General features: G+C 39.8%; 1 protein-coding gene across 8 annotated transcripts in view; it reads left to right on the top strand.

Annotated features, from left to right (window-relative positions):
- Positions 1–22,491, top strand: part of ATP8A1 (ATPase phospholipid transporting 8A1) — a 219,830-nt gene that overhangs the window by 155,956 nt on the left and 41,383 nt on the right. For all 8 annotated transcript variants that reach the window (XM_075859460.1, XM_075859464.1, XM_075859449.1 and 5 more), the window contains 4 exons: positions 595–659; positions 8,933–9,105; positions 12,375–12,558; positions 12,957–13,067. In XM_075859460.1, coding sequence (XP_075715575.1) covers positions 595–659; positions 8,933–9,105; positions 12,375–12,558; positions 12,957–13,067 — 533 coding nt within the window. The remainder of the gene's footprint in view (positions 1–594; positions 660–8,932; positions 9,106–12,374; positions 12,559–12,956; positions 13,068–22,491) is intronic.

Here is a 22,491-nt window from a genome sequence, read left to right as displayed (position 1 = left end):
CCAGGAAGAGCCTACTAGCGCTCTGCCCGGGACTCCAGCTCTCAGGACTCAGGGCACTGTGGCAGCATCTGCGGAGGGCACTGTGGCAGCATCTGCGGAGGGCACTGTGGCAGCATCTGCGGAGGGCACTGTGGCAGCATCTGCGGCAGCATCCACAGAGGGCACTATGGCACTATCTAAAAAGGGGCTGCCCAATCTTGACGTATGTCTACCAAACGCTGCCAACTGAGCCGCCGGATTGCATTTAGCGACACTTAAACTGGAAAACTGGATTGTTGAAATAAGCACGTGGAGAAATATCTCAAATTTTAAACCTAGCGCTATTATTATAGTAATGTAGTATTATTATTATAGTAATGTTGTGTTATAGTAGTTCAAATAACTAATTTATTAACAATAATTTTGTGTTGTATCAAATTTGAAAGTAATCCGGCCCGTCAACTTGCCATTTTTTCTATATGCGGCCCACATACCCTGCTGAATTTGAGACCCCTGCTCTAAGCCATCTTTAATGGATTGTAGAAAATGTATGTAAAGCCGTTCTAGTAGTTATTGGTGCTGCTTCAAAAACTAAATTTGTTTTTCTTTTAATAGGACATTCGTGCCGACTGCTGACCAAGAACATGGGCCTGATTGTTATAAATGAAGGATCGCTTGATGTAAGTATATTTTGCTGCATTTCGACAGCGTACTTTTGTTCTGTGTTGTTTTTCTTCTGTTATTTATCAGGAGCTAGTTTGGCTGTTTGAGATGAAATAAGCGATGAAACATCATTACGTTGAAATTGGCTTCGCGTTGTGTGATCTATAGCTACGATATGTGGTTAAACACAAGGCACACATCCAGTATACTCAGTATTTGCCGGATCCCTCTGGAGCTGGTTGACTGTGCTCTGCTCCAATTTTTATTTTTTGATGAAATGTTAAAATGGATTATACTGAGACATTAAGACCGCGTTACTAGGCTACTGAATGGTAACCTAATCTTAAAGTGGTTGTCTGGTTTAGAAAACCCTTTATCAAATACTCTCTTAGGGAATTCCGAATTAATGGAGGGGTGTCCCCTGTTCAGGACCATCATCTATCATACATAGCGGAGAGTGGCTACAAAGAGTGTCTCTCAATCTGTAAGGCCTGGCATGTCTGAGCAATACAGCAGACCCTTATTTTAATTGTCTCTGTGTAAGGCCCCATGCACACGACCGTATTTTCATCTATCCGTAAATACGGTCTGTGAATACGGATCCGTAGACATCTGTAACTTATCCGTGTATATATACGGAAGGGTGTCCGTAAATACGGTCCATATTGCATTTGATCAGTATATATGGATCCGTAAATAAAGAGGGAGGCTGCAAATCATTTCACCAACATGTTACATAGCAACGCTTCCGTAAATACGGACGGTTTACGGATGCACAAACTTAGCCGTTCGTATTTACGGAAGTGCCCCTAGGCTTCTATGGGAGAGTCTGTGCTGTAATTACGGACCAGAATAGGACAGGTTCTATAATTTTTTTTCCGCACGGACACCCATGAGTAAAAATACTGAAAGGTGTCCGTGGCCAATAGAAATGAATTGGTCCGTAATTACGGATGAATTATACGGTCGTGCGCATGGGGCCTAATGCTTAATTTTCCCTCTGTGGCGCTGCAGGGAAATTAAACACTTCCTGTTAGGTTCCTCCGCAGATTACAGTTGAACTCTGGGGTCCCCTGGAGCACAACTTGTGAAAAATGTATTGTCGGTAAGCCCTTCCCACAAAAGACAATGTCCAAAGCGAACAGTTTTTTGTTTTTTTTTAAAGTATAGGTTAATATCAATTTTGTGTATCTATCTATACAAGAGCAAATTCGAAAATGTTTTGCATTAATCGGGTACTGATCCTAAGATGCATTAACAATACTCCATCCTACTGAGCTGAAATCGTTTATCATTCCTTGTTTTGTCGGTGTCTGTACAGAGCTTGCTTTGGTGATTTGAACCTTGTACTCTCCGTAAATCTTATGTAGGAAAAACGAACTCCCAGAAGGTGAAGCATAGATATATGTGATGCAGCTCCGTACCAATGCTATATTATTAATGCAGAGTGCAAAGTTACAAAACTATATTTAGAATCCTGTGTGTGTGTGTGTGTGTGTGTGTGTGTGTGTAATTTATTTATTTTTTATTTTAAATCATGTTTATAGTTGGACATACTGTATCTTTGTAACATGGTTACATACATATAGTGTGTGTGTAATATATATATATATATATATATATATATATGTGTATATACTAGTCCATCTCAATGAATTAGAATATCAATAAGTTAATTTATTTCAGAAACTCAATTCAAAAAGTGAAACTCGTATATTATATAGGTTCATTACAGAGATTGATCTATTTCCAGCATTTTTATCTTTTAATGTTGATGATTATGGTAACCGTTAATAAAAACCCAAAATTTAGTGTCTCAGAAAATGAGAATATTAAATAAGCCCAATTTCAAAACGGATTTTTTTTCTTTATCAAAGACTTTTATTTTGAAAATATAACACAGTATATAAAACATTTCACATTTTTGCAAAAAAAAAAATTTGCACGCAGTGCAATATATTAACTTTCACATCATAATAACAGTATATAAATATATGAACATCATTAGGAGGTAGCCTCCTAACCATCAAGTTTGAGTAGTAATAGAAATGTAATGGTAATAACTGTACCATGTTCACATCAAAACAGTGCAATAGTCAGGGAACCAGTCCCCCAGTGAAATAAGAGTTGGCACGTATAAGTGCACATCTAAATGTAGAGTCGCACAAACACAAGACACCAGACGACAAAGGGAAACACATCAGACAAAGCGCACTCAGTTAGGCTATATAAGGCTATATAAGTTTGTTCAGAATATTCCATCCAACCAGAGAGGTAGATCAGCACCACCCCGGAATCCAGACCACACCGCCCAAGTTTGGACAAAGGGCACAGATTTGCCCCTATCAGCGGATAGCAACTCCTCCATCCTCATAATCCCGTTACCCATTCCTGCAAAGAAGGTACAGTATGAGACTTCCAATGACGAGGTATCACCGTTCTTGCCACGGTCAGAAAATGCCTAAAGACACCCTTTTTGAGGTGTGGGAGTGATCCAGGAACCATGGAAAGTAGTCCAATGGAAGCCGAGGTCGGGACCTCAGTGTGAAAAAGCTTGTTACCTAGATCAAAAATTTTCCCCCAAAAGGGACGTAGCTTGGGACAGTCCCACCAAATGTGCAACATAGTTCCAGGAGCCTCCCCACACCTCCAACAATCAGCAGACACATTAGGAAATATCCTATGCAACAAGGCAGGACAATGGTACCACCTGGTAAGTATCTTATAGTTCTTCTCCTGAGCAAAACAAGACGTTGGTAACTTGTGAGCAAGAAGGAAGGAAGTACCCCATTCCTCTTCAGAATGTCGAACCCCCATTTCCTCATCCCATGCAGTAGTGAAGGACAATTGAGAAAAAGAATACTTAGGCAAAAGGACCCCATGTAAAAAGGACAACACATGAGAAGGAGCAGTAGTCAAGGACAAATAATGTTCCAGAGGGGTCTTATCCTTTAGCAACACAAGACAGTCACCCAGGGAAGAAAGATAGGAACGCAACTGCAAATAGGACCACCAGATTGCAAAACTGATTTTTAATACCGAATTGTTGTCCTACTGAAAAGTATGCACAGTATATGCCCTCAATACTTGGTTGGGGCTCCTTTTGCATGAATTACTGCATCATTGTGGCGTGGCATGGAGGTGATCAGCCTGTGGCACTGCTGAGGTGCTATGGAAGCCCAGGTTGCTTTGATAGCGGCCTTCAGATCGTCTGCATTGTTGGGTCTGGGGTGTCTCATTTTCTTCTTGACAATTCTCATAGATTCTCGAAGGGGTTTAGGTCAGGCGAGTTTGCCGGCCAATCAAGCACAGTGATACTGTGGTTAGTAAACCAGGTATTGGTACCTTTGGCAGTGTGGGCAGGTGCCAAGTCCTGCTGGAAAATGAAATCCGCATCTCCATAAAGCTTGTCAGCAGAGGGAAGCATGAAGTGCTATAAAATTCCCTGCTAGACGCTGCTCTGACTCTGGAATTGATATAACACAGTGGACCAACACCAGCAGATGACATGGCCCTCAAACCATCACTGACTGTGGAAACTTCACACTGGACCGCAAGACACTTGGATTGATGCCTCTCCACTCTTACTCCAGACTCTGGGACCGAGATTTCCCAATGAAATGCAAAATTTACTTTCATCTGAAAACAGGACTGTGGACCACTGAGCAACAGTGTTGGTCCTCTGTGTTATTTCAAGTCCAGGAGTTTCACTTTTCGAATTGTTACTGAAATAAACTTTTTGATGATATTCTAATTCATTGAGATGGACTAGTGTGTGTGTGTGTGTGTGTGTGTGTGTATATATATATATATATATATGTATGTATATATATATATGTATGTATATATATATATATATATATATATATATATATATATATATATATAATGAGAAAAAGAATAAAGCAGCACAGAGACAGCAGTGGGTGCACTCCTCCTAGGTTGAGGCTAGGCACCCTTGTTAATGAAATCCCAAAAAAATGAAGAGGCAGCACTCCAAGGAAATTGGTGAAAAAAGTGGTGTGTTTATGCCTGCCTGGGGTGAATAAACACACCACTTTTTTTTTACCAATTTCCTTGGAGTGCTGCTTCATTTTTTAATTTTTTTGGGGCTTTTATATATATATATATATATATATATATATCTCTACCAGTCAACGCCCAAAAAAACACACCCCCACCCCCTAGAAATCTTAAATGGAACGGGGGATCGATTGGGGGCTCATTTGAAAGCTCTTTCCAATACGAAAACAATGCTGCAATCGACTTTGAGATATTTGAGATTATTTTTTTTGCTGAGATATTTAACTTTAAAGTTATCTTCATTATCGGCTACCGCCGGGTAAAATCCTAAATGTGTGTTTGTGAGCTTGAGAATGTCACATCAAGGTGACTTTAAATTACGTATTATTACAATCTGCCTCGGTGATACAAAATGGACCTTGTGTACACATTTCCGTAGTCGCTTGTGAATTTCAGAGAGCGCTAATTCGGAGATCAAATTTCTATTGTCAGATCACAAAATGCATTTGACCGTAACGGAAAGGATCATTTTGTTGATGATGAGATGGTATGGCGAAGACAAAATAAGATCCTATCGAGAAGTAGCGGCTTTATTCAATGCCACTTATCCTATTCGTGATCCAATTTCATTGTCAACTGTTAAAAAGAACTGTTCATCGCTTCAAAATAACCGGTTCAATTAAAGACGCACAAAGATCCGGAAGACCCAAACATGCTGGTAATGATGAAAAAGCTCTAGATGTTCTGGTTACTGTACATGATAATCCTCATACATCTGTCTCGAGTGGAGCACAACAAAATGATATCAGCGCCACATCAGTCCGTCGAATTTTGAAGAGGCATCATTATCATCCTTATAAAATACGTCTAGTTCAGGAGCTATCCGAAGATGATTGACAGAAGAGTGGAATTTTGCGATACAATGATAACACGATTTGATGATAATCATCAGATGTTCAACTGGACCTGTTTTTCGGATGAAGCTACATTTGAACTAAACTGTTCTGTAAAAATCCACATTGGATGAGACAGTCATACCCAGTATCCTCAGAAGGTTAACGTTTGGGCCGGCATATTGCTCAATCATATTGAAGTACCGTTTAAAATTGAAAGAAACATAAATGCAGAAAATTACTGCAATTTGCTAAGAAACCAAGTGATACCGGCTCTTCAAAATATTGCTGGAGAAGCTTTCCGCAATGTTTGGTATCAGCAGGATGGAGCTCCGGCTCATTTTTCTCTGCAAGCTCGAAATCTTCTGAACGATAATTTTCCTGATCAATGAATTGGTAGAAGAGGCCCGATAGAATGGCCATTGAGATCACCAGATCTGACCCCATTAGGCTACTTTTTAAATACCCCCAGTAAAAAAAAAAAAGTCTGAGACTAGGATGGCACACTTAGATTCAATCACACCAGATGTTCTAAATAAAGTTATCGACACATTTTACGTTCGTTAGGACACTGTCAAGTTGTTGAAGGACATCAGTTCGAACATTTAATTTAAAACAGTAATTGTTATGTTTGTACTAATACACATAATACATGTCCACGGTCTTGCTTTGGTACGTGTCGTTAAATACCGGGGAAATGACGAACCCCGGGGTCCTTATCTCGGGCTGTGTACGCACGCGCACACACAAGTGAGAGGCAAGGGGACTCGCATTAATCTAGCACCCCGATGAGATCTAAATGCGAACTACGTGCGGTACATTTTGGGTAATACGAACACCGGCGGTAGCCAATAATGAAGATAACTTTAAAACATTAAATATCTCAGCAAAAAAAAAATCCTTTCTCAAAATAGTTTGCAACGTCGTTTTTGTATTAAAAGAGCTTTCAAATGAGCCCCCAGTTAACTGGTAGATTTTAGGACTCCATTAAATCCCACCAAATTTTAACCCTCTATCTCGAGCCGTTCAAAAGTTATGCGGGTCTTCCGGAACTTTTGGTGGGCAGTGTGTGTGTGTGTGTGTGTGTATGTGTATATATATATATATATATATATGTGTGTGTGTGTGTGTGTGTGTGTGTGTATATATATATATATATGTGTGTATATGTGCATATATATATATATATATATATACACAAACATACACACACATTATATATATATGTGTGTGTATATATTTATATATATATATGTGTGTGTGTGTGTGTGTGTGTGTGTGTATATATATATATATATATATATATATATATATACATACATCACATACAACACACATATATATTTTTATATATATATATATATATATGCACATATATATACACACACACATATCCCACATTGTTAGAAGGGTCCCTTGACAATAAGCTTAGAGCGAAGTATCCCCCTGCTGGGAATCCCAGCGATCTGTTGTAATGTGTAAGGGAACCTGGCAGTGTTTTAATTTCTCTTCAGTGCCACCACCGGGAAAATTAAGCATTATGCAGTGCCAGGGTCGTCAACCTAATTTATTAGTTTTTTTTCTGAATAATTTATCTTAAAATAAGACAGCCAACGTTTTTTACAGACACATTGGAAAACCATGAGTCAGTTAAAAACACACTACCAGCATGTGCTGTGACTTCTAAAATTATGTTAATTACAATCCCAATAATTGAAAAAAGCCCCTTATTTTTGTGGACTGTCTAGGATTTTATGTTGGTAACTTTGCACAGTGCTTATTCATATCAAAGTCTGCGTAATGCAGGACAAGACTTCCTCCAGAGCAGGAGACCTTTTTCATAACCACTCTCCACTCCAAGAAATTAGGATGCTGCTCTATTTATGCAAAATTCCCTATTCGGGCATATGGGTTTTCTAAACTGGACAACCCCTTTTGGATTTTTTTTATTGCAGTTACCAGCTGTAACATTTGGTTGGTAGTGGCTCTGAATTTAATATTATAGTATGCATAGAATATGAGATTTATCCAGCGCTTCGACTCCTATAGTGGTTCCTTTTCCATTACCACCTGTCAAGTACAATGTTTGTTTTGTGGTTTCATAGAACAAATATTCCAGAGATTGGCTGGTGCGTTTTCAAGGATAACAGAGTCAGAATTCATTACGTTACAGGCACGTTACCCAACATACACATCTTTCTTTCTCATAACATTTTTAAGGATAACACTACACAGAGTTCCTCTTTTGTAGAGAAATTAGAAAGCAATGTGTATGGTATTTTTCCCACACTATAAACCTCAAAATTGTGTAGGTAGTCTTAAAAGTGCTGATAACGATGTGGAGGTAGCTGAGGGCTGGGGCGTCCCTGCTCGAACTTGTGAGATCGATATAAGTATCGATCTCACCCGTTTAACCCTTCAGATGCGGCGCTCAATATCTTGCGCCGCCTCTGAGTGGTTTTGGAAAGAGGGAGGGAGCTCCCTCTCATCCCACTGACTCTCGGCGATAAAATCACTGAGTGTCTGTGTCTCCGATGGCAGCCGGGGGCCTAATAAAAAATGTGAAAAAGAATAAAAAAAACACTTTTTCCCCTTACAAACGGCTTCAAAATAAAGTAAAAAAGTTACACATATTTGGTATCGCCGCGCCCATAACGACCCAGACTATAAAGCTATTACATTATTTAAGCTGCACGGTAAACGCTGTAAAAATTTAAATACAAAAACTATGGAAAAATTGCTGTTTTCTGTGAATCCTGACTTTAAAAAAAGTGATCGAAAAGTCGCATCTACTCCAAAATGGTACCAATAAAAACTACAAGTCGTCCCGCAAAAAAAAAGCCCTCCTACAACTGCATCGGCGGAACAATAAAAAAGTTATGGCTCCTCAAATATGAAGACACTAAAACAAATAATTTTGAAAAAAAACACTGTGTAAAAGTAGTAAAACATCGTAACAACCCGCTGAATAACATTATTGTGTTATTTATACCACACAGTAAACGGCGTAGATTTAGGACGTGTAAAAGTGTGGCGAAATTTCTGGGTTTTTTTCTATCTCCCCCCCCCAAAAAAAGTTCATAAAAGTTCATCAATAAATAATATGTACTTCAAAATGGTTCTATTAAGAAATACAACTTGTCTCGCAAAAGACAAGACCTTATACAGCTATGTCGACGCAAAAATAAAAAAGTTATAGCTTTTGGAATGAGACGATGGAAAAACGTAAAAAAATACCTTGGTCATTAAGGTTTAAAATAGGCCGGTCATTAAGGGGTTAAGTAGCACCATATAACAAATTGCACAGCACTTTACTATTGGGGAAATAATAAAAGGACAAGTAATTAACATTTACAAATGTTTTCCTCCCATAGACCACTCGTGAAGTTTTAAGTCATCACTGTAGTAATCTCGGAGACTTGCTCAGGAAGGAGAACGATTTTGCTTTAATCATCGATGGCAAATCCCTGAAGTACGCTTTGACGTTCGGAGTAAGACAATATTTCCTCGACCTTGCTTTGTCCTGTAAAGCCGTGATTTGTTGCAGGTAACAACACTAAGCTGCTTCTTCCATTTGGTCAAAGTAATCTTTTATTCTTGTAATCGTTAAAGTACAAATGAATTTTTCTTCTCCTTGATTCCTTGATTATACCAGCTCTCACCTTAGTAGACCGGCAGGCTGCTAAGTGAATTTCTCCTACAATACAGTACACAAAAAGTTGCCATGAACCTCCGTCACAGTTTTGCCACTTTGTTCAGACTCCGCTACAAGTCAGTCTTTTGTAAAACATATTCTGACATTTGCTTTTATTTTGCCTTGTCTGTTTCCTCCATCTTTTTGTGGTTTATACACTCCACTACTACGAAAAAGCATACGAGTTGCGCAAAAAAAAATTGTGCGATTTGGTCTGGGACTTGCTTTTACTTTGAAGTTGCACAGCTGTTTTAGGGTGCGATTTGGTTGCCACTCGCATGTGACTTAGGATTTGCGACAGCCAAACGACAAAAGATGATAAAAATTGCTGACATGACGTAAATGAGTTGCATTTAACTTGACTTTCATCACTATACTGGAAAAATCGCTTGCCATTGTGCTACCAAAAATACAACAGATTTTTCTCAACCGTTGTTTCACGTTCGCGACCACATTCACAAGCATCGCTTGCAATGTCGCAATTCTACCTTGCAATATTCGTATCTTTCGTCCTGTAGCCTTGTCCTTAGTGGAATGCTCTATTAGCAGCCAATCAAACGTAGAGCAGACAACACCTATTGAGGCATATAGATATCTCAATGGGGGGGGGGGGTGAATTGTTCTGTGACACCAGGCAGTTATTCACATTTATGGGTAAGACGCTATGATGCATTATGTTATACATGTATCCTTGTACTTGTTTTATTGGACACTAGTACTCTGGTGACAATCGGGATTGTACTGCCATTACCACTAACTGTAAGCTGTATAGAGATTGGGACTGCACTATTCCCCTGTCTCTCCCTACTCCAAACATTGTTGAGAATATTTATGCTGTGACGTGACTTGTTCAGCATTTATGTCCGTTTAGCTTGCTGCTGCCTGGTATCCATCATCCACACTGTGGTAATCATCTCTGAATTATATATATATATATATATATATATGTGTGTTTTGTGCTTCTGTATTCAATAAAATGTATACCTTTTTATATTGCATTGGTGTTTCATAGACACTATTCTTTAGGTTGTGATCTCCATGTAGTGAGTTTTCACCGCTTACACCATGTGTATATTGGGTATACATGCCCTCCCCCCATATAGGATGTATGCTATATTTATGAGATAATCTCTGTGATGTGAAGGGGGATTTTGGTTGTTCTCCGTATTGGTACAGTTTATTATTTAAAGCTAAATAAATCCTGACAGGACTCCTAAGAGAGTGCAAGAACTTGACAACCGCATCAATTGGCGAAGAAATATTGGTATTAACACATGCCAGTTACAGTAACGTTTCAACTCGCACAGCTTGAAAAAGACTTGTAGAACTCTATGGGGCCGTGTAAAACACAGCCGTCACTTGGAAGACTAAGTGCATGTGAGGAGAAGTAGATTCTTTTGCCAGTAGCATCAGACTACGATGTATTGCAGGGGTTGGTAAGGGGGCTGTGTGGCGCTATATACATACACACTCCTAGAGGGACCCCCTATCTAGGAGCGGAATCCCCTCCATAGTGTTGCCGGCACTCTGGCCAGGGATTTCGCTCCAGGAGAAGTCCATATATGGACTGTGACATCAGGGGCTCCACCTGAAGCAGAATCCTCGGCAACGCTCTGGCCGGGGGTTTCCGCTCCTGGAGGAGCCCCTGGCGTCACTATTCATATATGGACAGTGAGGTCAGGGGTGGCTCCTGGGTTTTCCGCTACTGCAGGAGCCCATGGCGTCACTATCCACATATGGAGTGTGACCTCAGGCAACGCTCTGTCCAGGGATTTCTCTCCAGGAGGAGCCTTTGGCGTCACTATCCATATATGGACAGTGACGTCAGGGGCTCCTCCAGGAGAGGAATCACAGGCCAGAGCGTTGGCAATGCTCTGGCTGGGTATTCCACTGCTAGAGGGAGCCCCAATGGTGCTGTCTACAGGGAGGGGGTGTAGCGCTATCTACAAGAGGGTGGTGTGTGGCACTACCTATAAGGGGGCTGTGTGACACTACCTACAGAGGGCATCAATATCTGTGATTTGCTGTCTGAATTCTTGAGAAATCAGCCAACGCTGCAGTACACAGTTCAATGGTTGTGAGGACATAGTAGCAAGTAAAATAAACAGCAGAGAAAAAGCCAGAAACCAATGCAAACTCTGAAAGCAAGAGAAAATGGTGACTGTGTGACCTTCCTGTGGGTGTTTTTAGTAGGTTGGGAGCAAAAAAATAGACAAATGAAATTTGTCCGTTTTTAAAACGGACCGTGAAAAACAGATGCAAAATGGGTCACAGTCGGCCGTTAGAAACTAAAACATGGTCCGGACCTGAAACGGAATGAATGCAAAACGGCTGAGAACCTACCAAATGTCAGTTTTTATCGGCCGACACTCAGACCCTGTCGTATGAATAGAGTCCTGCTTAATATTCCCATACCAAGTGACTGACCGATTTCCCTGTGTCAGTGTGTGAACAGAGGCTTTCCATCACTGTGTGTGGGTGGAGTTATCAGGACTCTCAAGTCTCTGTTAGGAGTCCTGTCAGGATTTGTTTTGCTTTTTACGCAGAAATAATTCACCAAATCACACAAACCTAAATATATATCATGGAGTTTAGCTTTTCTCTTTCTATTATATGTGGCTCACAGTGCAGCAGACGTCACCTGACAGGTTCTCATTATACTTGTATTTATATGTACACATTTATACATACCTATGCAAAAAGACAGAAAATGTATTCTATACATTGTCGGTTGTATTCAAAAAAACAGAAAACAATGTAAAATAGAAACCAGATTTATATTACAAAACTATGTCTGCAAGTGGGCCTTTGTTGATTGTGAACCCCAACATTGTGATCATAAGTTTAGTTTATATTCAGGAAGCCTGGCACCTTTGAAAGCACTGTCCTGAAATATGCCAGAACTTGGGAAAAAATATAATTTGGATTAAAAAAAAATGAAATTATTAAAAAATATCTATAAAATAAATGTAAAAAAAATGTAACAAAAAAACGTTCTTGAATAAATGGAAATTTTTGATTAGGGTAGAGTAATACGGCAACATAAATGATTGTGCAACTGGATTTTAATTTTGGAGTTGTTTTTGTTTTTTTTCTAAATATCTTTTATGATTTCTATAAAGGGTGTCTCCTCTTCAGAAATCTGAGGTGGTAGATATGGTGAAAAAACAAGTTAAAGTCATCACTCTGGCTATTGGTGATGGAGCAAATGATGTTAGCATGATCCAGACTGCCCATGTTGGTGTTGGGATAAGTGGCAATGAAGGACTTCAAGCTGCAAACTCCTCCGACTACTCCATAGCCCAGGTAGGTTCATAGACCAGTTTCTCATTTGTTGCCTTGTCATTAGTGCTGTATTTTTGCGTTTTAGATATTTATTGCTTTCCTTTATCTTCTTCAAGTTAAAACCATGTTTCTGGAATTTTGTTTTAAGCCACCAAAGAGTTCTTGCCCATGAGTCACACAATGGGCCCAATCTATTCACTTCCACTAGTCTAACCCATTGGCAAATATTCCAGTGATGTAGAACGTGTCCTGCTATTTCTGCTGAGCCATTAACTTTAAAAAGTAGCATTTGGGTGCAAACGTTAGCGGTTCAACAGACCTAGTACACAAATAAAAACATTATTATTATCAGATAACTTGTCCTCCATGAAGCCATTCATTATCCCATAATTTGAAATAATTTTATGTTTTTCTTGCAGTTTAAATACCTGAAAAACTTACTACTGGTCCATGGTGCTTGGAATTACAACAGAGTTTCCAAGTGCATTTTGTACTGTTTCTATAAGAATATTGTGCTTTATATTATTGAGGTGAGTGGAAATCTACGCCATTCAGTGTTAGTGGTCATCAATGCCATCTACTGTTTAGAACCAAAAGCGTGATTCATGTAAAGTGCCATGTGAAAAAGGTTTGTCTCACCCTTCTAAGGGGCTCATGTATTCGCAAATTTGCAGCCAGTCTTGAGTAACCGTCTAATATTATATTGGTATTACTTCCATTATGTTAACAGAATGTTTGTGATAATTCCCAAAGTACGACAGCAGGCTATTGTGCTTGCACTATCCAGTTGTTCTACCTCGTTTATAATGACCTGTTTAAGGATTGGGCAGTATTTCTGTGCCCCCGTGGCGTGGGGCATCTACTCTGTTCCCCCATGGCTCCTCTTCCACCTCCCGGTTTCAGAAGGGAGCATGTAGACATTGGTAAGTGAAGTCACCAGCTGTGCCAGTCTTCTCCGTTCACTTACACTGTTCTGACATCTAATAAAGACCTCTGCACGGATTAGGGAGAAAATTCAGAAGATCACTTTCTCCATATTGCTAACGTGGGGAAGCTGTCATGGCAACATCGGTCACCATGGCTACATCTGGGACCACTGTAGCAGCTAAAAGCCACTACCATGATCCTATGAAGGAAAGTTGTCCTCGGGACTGAATAAGGCAAACCAGCCCTGGCTATATAAAGTGACTGTCACACCGGAGAGTCGCTTTCATTCACTGCATGAGTTTCATGACTATCTTTGTGTATAACACAATCCGTCAAAACCTTTTAATCTACCTTGTGTAGCCAGCTTCAAATACAAATAGAGATTTTAAAAGGTTGTGCCATGATAGACATTTATCACCTATCCACAGGGTAGCTGATAAATGTCTGATAACAGGTGATCCCCACCAATCATTAGAACGGTCGGGCATGACGCTCTATTTAAAGTCTTTGAGACTGGCGGAGATAGCGGAGTACAGTACTTTGGCTTTTCCATCAGCCCCATAGACCTTGAATGCTCAGCCACTGCTCTATTCAAGCTCCTCTTCACTGTGAGGGAAGGGGGTGCAATCAGGAGCAGCAGGGGTCTCAGGACTCCCGTTATCGGTGGTGGTCCCAGTGGTGGGTATATTATTAATAGCTGATTATTCATAAACATCCAGATTTCTATGAATGTACTGCTTGACGCATTATCAGGTACATGTACGTGATCAGCATCATAGGGAAGTATGGCGCGCGTGTTTTACAGCCGACACCTGGGACTAGCGGCCAGGAACAGCGATTGCGCTGTTCCTGGCCGTTTAACCCCTCAAATTCTGTGGTCAATCGCAAACTCCACGTCTGAGGTGTTGAAAAGAGGGGGAGGCCCCCTCCGACATCTTAACGGCTCCCCCCAACGGCGATTGGGATGTGCCGATGTTTGTCATGGCAGCCCAGAGGTCCTCTGTTAAGCCGTGCCTCCTATTGAGCTAATGGGGCTAATAAAATGTGTCAAAAAATAAGTTTAAAAAGTTATTACTAGTGAAAAAAATATATATTTCCCATTTTGTATAACTTAATATAGAACATAACCAAAATGGGTATCGCTGCATCCGTAAAAGTCCAAACTATTCTAATATACAATTATTTAACTCGCATGGTGCATGCCGTAATAAAAAAAATAAAAAAAAGTTGTATGTACCAAAAAATGCTATCAATAAAAATTACAGCTTGTTCCACTCAATCCACGGAAAAATAAAGTTATGGCTCTCAGAATGTGGTGAAACAAAAAAGGTTATTTTTTTTAACAAAGTTTGTCGTAAAATATAAAAAAAACTATATAAATTTGGTATCACCGTAATCCTATTGAGCTGCAGAATAAAGGTATGTTGTCATTTTTACCGCACGATGAAAGCCGTAAAAAATAAAACCAAAGAACGATGTAGGCATCTGTTTTTTGTTTTTTTAAATTTCATCCTGCAAATATATATATTTTTTTTCATATTCCCTGTACATTATATGGTACTTTTAAATGGTGGCATTAGAAAATGAAACTCTTGCCGCAAAAAAAATAAGCCCTCACACCACTTTCTTGATGGAAAAATAAAAACCTTATGGCTTTTGGAAGGCAGGGAGTGAAAAACAAAAATGAAAAATAAAAAAATGGCTCAGCCCCTAAGGGGATAAAGAAGACAGATGTTCCTAGGTGCCCATAAATGTCACACATTACCACGTATGCTGCTCCTCTGATGCTTCACAGGCAAAATTAATCTTCCAAGGAATCGGACCGGGGTTCACTTTTTCTGGCACCCTGATTTCCAGTTGATACCGCTACATCGGCTTTGATTGGGCATCATACTAATACCTATCTTTAGGCAGTATATCTTTTTATGATTTAATATCCAGGTGATCCATACTAAATTGTTTGTTTGTTTACAACAATAATAATTGAGAATAGAAAAATAGCGCGTGTGTGTTTTGTCCTGGAATTCTGCTCTCACTCTGTAGGTCATTACAGTTCTTCATCCTTTAGGCTATTTAACAAATTATCCTTTTGGCTGTCAGATGTTAATGATTTCTCACTGTCTTTTTTAGGGTCATAATCTAAACAGATTTAATGTAATTCCGAGGCATTTTGATGCTTTCCCGATTAGCCATATTCTGCCAAGTAAAACAAGAGCTCTGCAGATGTTGACAGGGCCAGTGCTAGGAGTGAGGAGGCAGAGAGCCCGTCCAGGAATTCGCTCAGCAGAGACAACTGCTTGTTCTACGTCTTGCCTTTGACTTGTTTTTTTTTTGTGCTGAGCAGGCGTGGGAGCAGCAAGTTACTGACTGTTTGTAAGCTGCTATTTAATATGCAGAAATGCTGCATCAGGAAAGTGGCTCTGGGGGGTTGAACTGCTACACCCCTTTTGTGCCTTGCAAATAAAAAAAAAAAAATACCATCTGAAGAGACTGTTTGTGCTCATATTGACTGGTAGTTTGCAGAAACCTAAAACCTGGATGACAAAAAAGATATGACATGTAGTTGAGTAGAGCTGGGCAATTAATTGAGAAAAAAAAACAAAACTGAAATTCAGCGCAATTAACAGACGTCATCTTGCGCATTTCAATTTTTTTCACTGTTTAAACGGTTATCTGCATCTTCAGGACGCAGATACAGGAAATCAATGGTAGAGCTGGGTGTCGTAAGGTCCCTGCTCTACCATTCACTATGTATCGCCGGACTCGAGGCAGTGACGTCATCGCACCTGTCTGCACCAAGCCGCACAGACAAGAGGAGCAGAGGGATCTCATCTACTCGTCGTTTGATTAGGTGAGTATGTATTTTATTTTTATTAGGCACTATTGGGGCTGTGTGGGGTAGCTATGGGTGCAGCTCTCATTGGACTGTGTGGAGGAAAGTTATGGGGGCATTATACGGTGTGGGGGCATTATATCGTGTGGAGGGCAGTTATGGGGGGCATTATACTGTGTGCGGGCATTGTCAGGGGGTAAATTTTATACAGCAGGCTCGGGATAAATATTAATTTAATTCCGTAACCGGCAAATAGGGGGTGTGGCATAAATCGTTCATTAATCGTAATCGAGATTACTTGTTCAGTTAATCGGGAGTTTGATTTAGGTCCTAATCGCCCAGCCCTATAGTTGAGTTTCACCGTAAAGATGTTTACAAAGTAATTTTTTTAATGTGATCACTAAGGGCCCAACGTGAATCTCGTCCGTGTGCTGTGCGTGGAAATCACGCACCACACACGGACCCATTGATTTCAATGGGGCCGTTCACACATGCGTGTGAGTTTCCATGCAACGAGAGTCCGCTGCATGAAACTCACTGCATGTCCTATATTGGTGCATTTTCACGCACCTACGTGCCCATTGAAGTCAATGGGTGCATGAAAATCACACGCTTCACATGGATGCTCATCCGTGTGTGGCGCGTGATTTGCGCATCAATTCCATTAAAAAAAGTGCTTTGCGAGTGAGTGAAAAACGCATGCCACTCACGAAGTACACTGATGCATAACACAACACACACACCGAAAATATTTACGTGCGTTTTTAACGTTCATGAATCTGACACGCTCGTGTGAATGTAGCCTAATAGCTTATTTAACAGTTGTACTCTCCCGACTGAAACGGACATCGGCGCAGGGACGCTCCTGTATGCTGGGCTGTACAGTTACTGTTGCAAACGTTCGTCATCTGGAGAGTATCATGCACGGGTCCTATTAATTAGAATTGAACCCGTGCGCGATAATAACCGGGTGTTGTACATTTGCCACATCAACTGTACCGCCCAGCGTGCAAGAGCATCTGTCCACATCAGTTTGGACGGGAGAGTACTACTGGAGGTACACTTTACGGCCTTAGGTCCTCTGTAAGGACGCAACCTAGATCCTATCGCCAAGGTTCCTCTGTCTGTTTAATTTGAAAAATCATTAAATTAAAATACTTTTCTAAATACAACTTATAATTATTTTTTTTTCAAAAGAGTTTAAAAAACAAAATTAAAAACGACAAGAGGTTGTGTTCTGACTACTGCGGCGAGCCAGGTCATTTACTTACTAGGTGTGCGACCTATATAGTATTTATTTTATGTGCGTATTTTATTTATTTTTTTATGTGTAAGCTATGAATGGAAGCTTTCACATTAGTGTGAACAGAGCCTAAACGATTTCTCCACTAATACTAGTATCATTTGCAGAAAAGTACCACAGTGAAGTACAGTATGTGTGCACCTATAGATCTCTGGCTACCTCTAAATGAAGATTCCTAGCTATAAATATTATCTCAGGATTATGGATTAATGTGTATTTTGTTTTTTGTAATGGCTATGTCTACTTGACAAATAGTCTTGATTAAAAATCGACGGTCTTGTGTCTACAGCTCCTATACAGACCTACAGTTAGGTCCAGAATTATTTGGACAGTGACACAATCTTCATGATTTGGGCTCTGCTGCCACCACATTGGATTTTAAATGAAACAACTGCGATGCAATTGAAGTGTAGACTTTCAGGTTTAATTCAAGGAGTTGAACAAAAATATCCTGTGAAACGTTTAGGAATTGCAGCCATTTTTCTACACAGCCTCCTCATTTCAGGGGCTCAAAAGTAATTGGACAAATTAACATTACCATAAATAAAAAAAAAATTTAATACTTTGTAGAGAATCCTTTGCAGGCAATGACTGCCTGAAGTCTGGAACCCATGGACATCACCAAACGCTGGGTTTCCCCCTTTGTGATGCTTTGCCAGGCCTTTACTGCAGCGTCTTCAGTTGTTGCTTGTTGTGGGTCTTTCTGCCTTAAGTTTTGTCTTAAGCAAGTGAAATGCAGCTTGATCGGGTTGAGATCTGGTGATGGACTCGGCCATTGCAGAATATTCCACTTCTTTTGCTTGAAAGAAATTCCTGGGTTGCTTTCGCAGTATGTTTTGGGTCGTTGTCCATCTGTACTGTGAAACGACGTCCAATCAACCTTGCTGCATTTGGTTGAATCTGAGCAGAAAGTAAATCCCTGAACACTTCAGAATTCATCCGGCTGCTTCTGTCTTCAGTCACATCATCAATAAACACTAGTGACCCAGTGCCTCTGGCAGCCATGCATGCCCATGCCATCACACTGCCTCCACCATGTTTTACAGAGGATGTGGTGTGCTTTGGATCATGAGCCGTTCCAAGCCTTCTCCACACTTTCTTCCTCCCATGATTCTGGTACAGGTTGATCTTAGTTTCATGCTGTTCCAGAACTGGGCGGCTACTTTAGATGCTGTTCGGCAAAGTCTCATCTGGCCTTACTATATTTGAGGCTGATTAATGGTTTGCACCTTGTGGTGAACCCTCTAGATTTGCTCTCATAAGGTCTTCTCTTCATGGTAGACTTAGATACTGATACACCTACTTCCAGGAGAGTGTTCTTCACTTGGGTAGATGTTGTGAAGGGGTTTTTCTTCACCATGGAAAGGATTCTGCGATCATCCATCACTGTTGTCTTCTATGAACGTCCAGGCTTTTTGGAGTTCACGAGATCACCAGTGAGCACTTGTTTTTTTTCAAGAATGTACCAAACTGTTGACTTGGCCACTCCTAACATTTGTGCTCTCTCTCTGATGGATTTCTTCATTTTTTTGCTGCCTAATAATGGTCTGTTTCACTTGCTTTGAGAGTTCCTTTGACCTCATGTTGTGGGTTCACAGCAACAGCTTGCAAATGCCACACCTGGAATCAACTCCAGACCTTTTACCTGCTTAATTGATGATGGATAATGAGGGAATAGCCCATGCAGCCCATTAAATAGCTTTTGAGTTAATTGTCCAATTACCTTCTGGTAACTTGAAAAAGAGGCAGCTACATATTAAAGATGTCATTCCTAAACCCTTCCTCAAATAAGGATGTGAATACCCTCAAATTAAAGCTGAAAGTCTACACTTTAAGCCCATATTGATTACAGATGTAGCCATTTTTAACTTGATTGTGATAACTTGCTGCAGCGTGATATCACACAACAAAAGCCATTGAAAAGTCATTGAAAAAGTTGAGAAGAGATCTAGCCACTGTTTATTTAATGCATTAAAAGTCAAGGTAAAGACCGCTACATCTGTATATTTAATGTTTTGGTAAACCTCTAAAATGCCAAAACTTGTGTCACTGTCCAAATAATTCTGGACCTAACTGTAGGTATCTACGTGGTTCGACTACAAACAAACCATCTGAAGTCTCATAGTCAGATTGCGTTTGATTATAGGATTTGTTTTCAATATGTAACCATAGAGAAACATAGGTCTTTATCGGAGCTGTAGACACGAAGTGTACAATATATAAAATTAAGACTATTTTCAAAGTTCTTACATTTATTTTTATTTTTTTAGTATAGAGGCATTGGAGCTGTAAAAAAGTTGGTCACAAACATGGACTACCCTTTCAGTTTAAGCCTATGTGTGGACATAAGCCCATTGCTAGAGGGTTTTATATATATTATCCGTCCAAATGCAGGAGATAGTTTTGTTATTTGTTTTATTTTTGCTTTTGCTTTGTTTTTTGTTTTCTATGTAACCCTCAGCAACAATTTTATTCTGGTTGTGTGATGTGTACATTTTTTTTCCTCGATCACATGCTCTGATCTAGCAATTTGTTTTCTTTTTTTTTTTAAAAACAAAAAAACTGGTGTTGGTAAGGGTGAAAGAACTGTTTTGTCCTAAGCAACTATTCTTCAGGAAGCCAGCTTGGGTATATATTGATAAATGGTGAATTTGTATCTATTCATGCTTCCATAATGTGGCTTAATGAAGCGTTCACTGTGACAAAGCCCAGGACATTGTTTCTAAAATTCATTTGTACGGCATGTCATGCACTTTTTGTATCACCAGTGGGGAAGTGCTCCCCCCCCCCCCCCCACTCATTTCTTTAATCCTTTCCTTGCTGGCCAAGATCTGACTGGCTGGGTCAGTTGCGTATTGTGAATTATTACAACAATTTGCCAAATACTGATTTAGATCTGTTTTAAGAATGTGAAATCTGTACCACAGGAGCTGTTCACAGCAGGGACAGTAGATGGCTTTAAAAAAGGCTAGAATAAAAAAATGGGGCAGGACCTGGAGGCCACAATGAGCTCGGTCCTGAAAATGTTAAAAAAGGCTTAGATAATTTCCTAAAACAAAAAAATATTAGCTCCTATGTGTAGAAATTTTTCCTTCCCTTTTCCCATCCCTTGGTTGAACTTCATGGACATGTGTCTTTTTTCAACCGTACTAACTATGTATCCATATATTGATGGATATGTTGTTGTAATCTGGAATTATTTAGCAATTAAAAATAGTAATCAACCAGATACTTTTCTTCCTTTTTCATCTACAGTACAGCTGCTGTTTGGTTAACCCCTTAATACCACACCAATTTTAGGCCCTAATTGCAAGACTGTTTTTAACAGATTTTTATTGCTTTTGCTTGGTTTAAGTTTTTTTTTATATGCTATTAAAGTGACTTTTTGCATCTTTTTCTTTTCATAACCAAGCTTTATTTTTTTTTTACACACGCATAGTATTTGGGTTTTGTGCTTTGTTTGGTTTTGTTGTTTTTTTTTAAATAATTATTGGATTTTTAGTATGCTGCAAAGATCAAGTTTAAAAGTTGTTGTTTTTTTTATAATAACATGGAGGAAATCTAAAATGTAATCTGTATTTGTGTTGGCTATTGTCTAAAATGTGTTTATTTTGACACAGTGGAATTGCGTCGGGCGTTAGTTTTTTTTATTTAGGTTTATTATTTTAATTCAGAGATATATCAGCTATAACATTAGCACCACTGACAGATGTAGTGAATAACATTGATTATCTTGTTACAATGGAACCTATGAAGGGTGGGATTACTTAGGCAGCAAGTGAACAAACAGTTCTTGAAGCTGATGTATTGGAAGCAGGACAAATTGGTAAGCGTAAAGGCCAGGGCTATACTGAGACGTTTTGTAGTGATATTTTGTGATTTTAACTATTGAGCTACAGCTGCCGTCCAAATAAATGTATTGCGTTGCATGGCATTTTTTGGACCGCATCTGTCACTCAATAGTTAAAATCAATCGGTAGTACCACAAAAAGTCAGTGTAGCCCTGGCTTAAGGATCCAAGTGACTTTGAAAAGGGAAGAATTGTGATGGCTTGACGATTGGGTCAGAGCATCTCCAAATCGGCAGCCTGTCTGGTCTGATACCACAGAGGAACCACTGTATCACTAATTGTGTGTTTAAGAGCCAGCATACAGTTATTCAGCAGTGTATCGCAGCTTCCTGCATTTGTGATTTCGTAGGCACCCATGCCACCTTATGTCCACCGCCGAAAGCACCAACAATGGGCATGTGAACATCAGAACTGGACCATAGAGCAATGGAAGAAGGTGGCCTGGTCTGATAATTCATGTTTTCTTTTACATCACACAGACATCTGTTTGCGTTGCTTTTCTGGCCGAGAGATGGCACCCGGGTGCACTATGGGAAGAAGGCAGTGTGATGATCTAAGCAATATTTTTCAAGCAAACCTTGGGTTCCGGCATTCATGTGGATGTTACTTTGACATGTACCATTTACCTTAACATTCTTGCATTCCAAGTACACCCCTTCATGGCAATGGCCTCTTTCAGCAGGATAATGCGCCCTGCCACACTGCAATGATTGCTCAAGAATGGTTTGAGAACATGACAAAAAGTTCAAAATGTCAACTTGGACTGCAAATTCCCCTATTCTCAATCTGAACTTCACAGGTCTTCAAGAGGGAAGATTTTGATGGGTCAGAGTTGTTTTAGCGGGGCAAGGGGAATCTACACAATATTAGGGCTGGTAGTTTTAATGTTATGGCTGATTGGAGTGTATACGTACAGTATATAAATAAAAATCCTCAAAATATACTTTTTCATGTGTGTACTTCAACCTGTCTCCCAGAAGATTAGAAAAGATCCTAAAACTTGTCACAAATAGGGCTGTGCTGGGTTTAGGTAGACCCAGC

This window comes from Rhinoderma darwinii, chromosome 1, assembly GCF_050947455.1.
Source record: "Rhinoderma darwinii isolate aRhiDar2 chromosome 1, aRhiDar2.hap1, whole genome shotgun sequence".
Taxonomy (NCBI): Eukaryota; Metazoa; Chordata; class Amphibia; order Anura; family Rhinodermatidae; genus Rhinoderma; species Rhinoderma darwinii.
The sequence above is the reverse complement of the archived record's forward strand: the minus strand, read 5'-3'. Positions and strand labels throughout refer to the sequence as shown.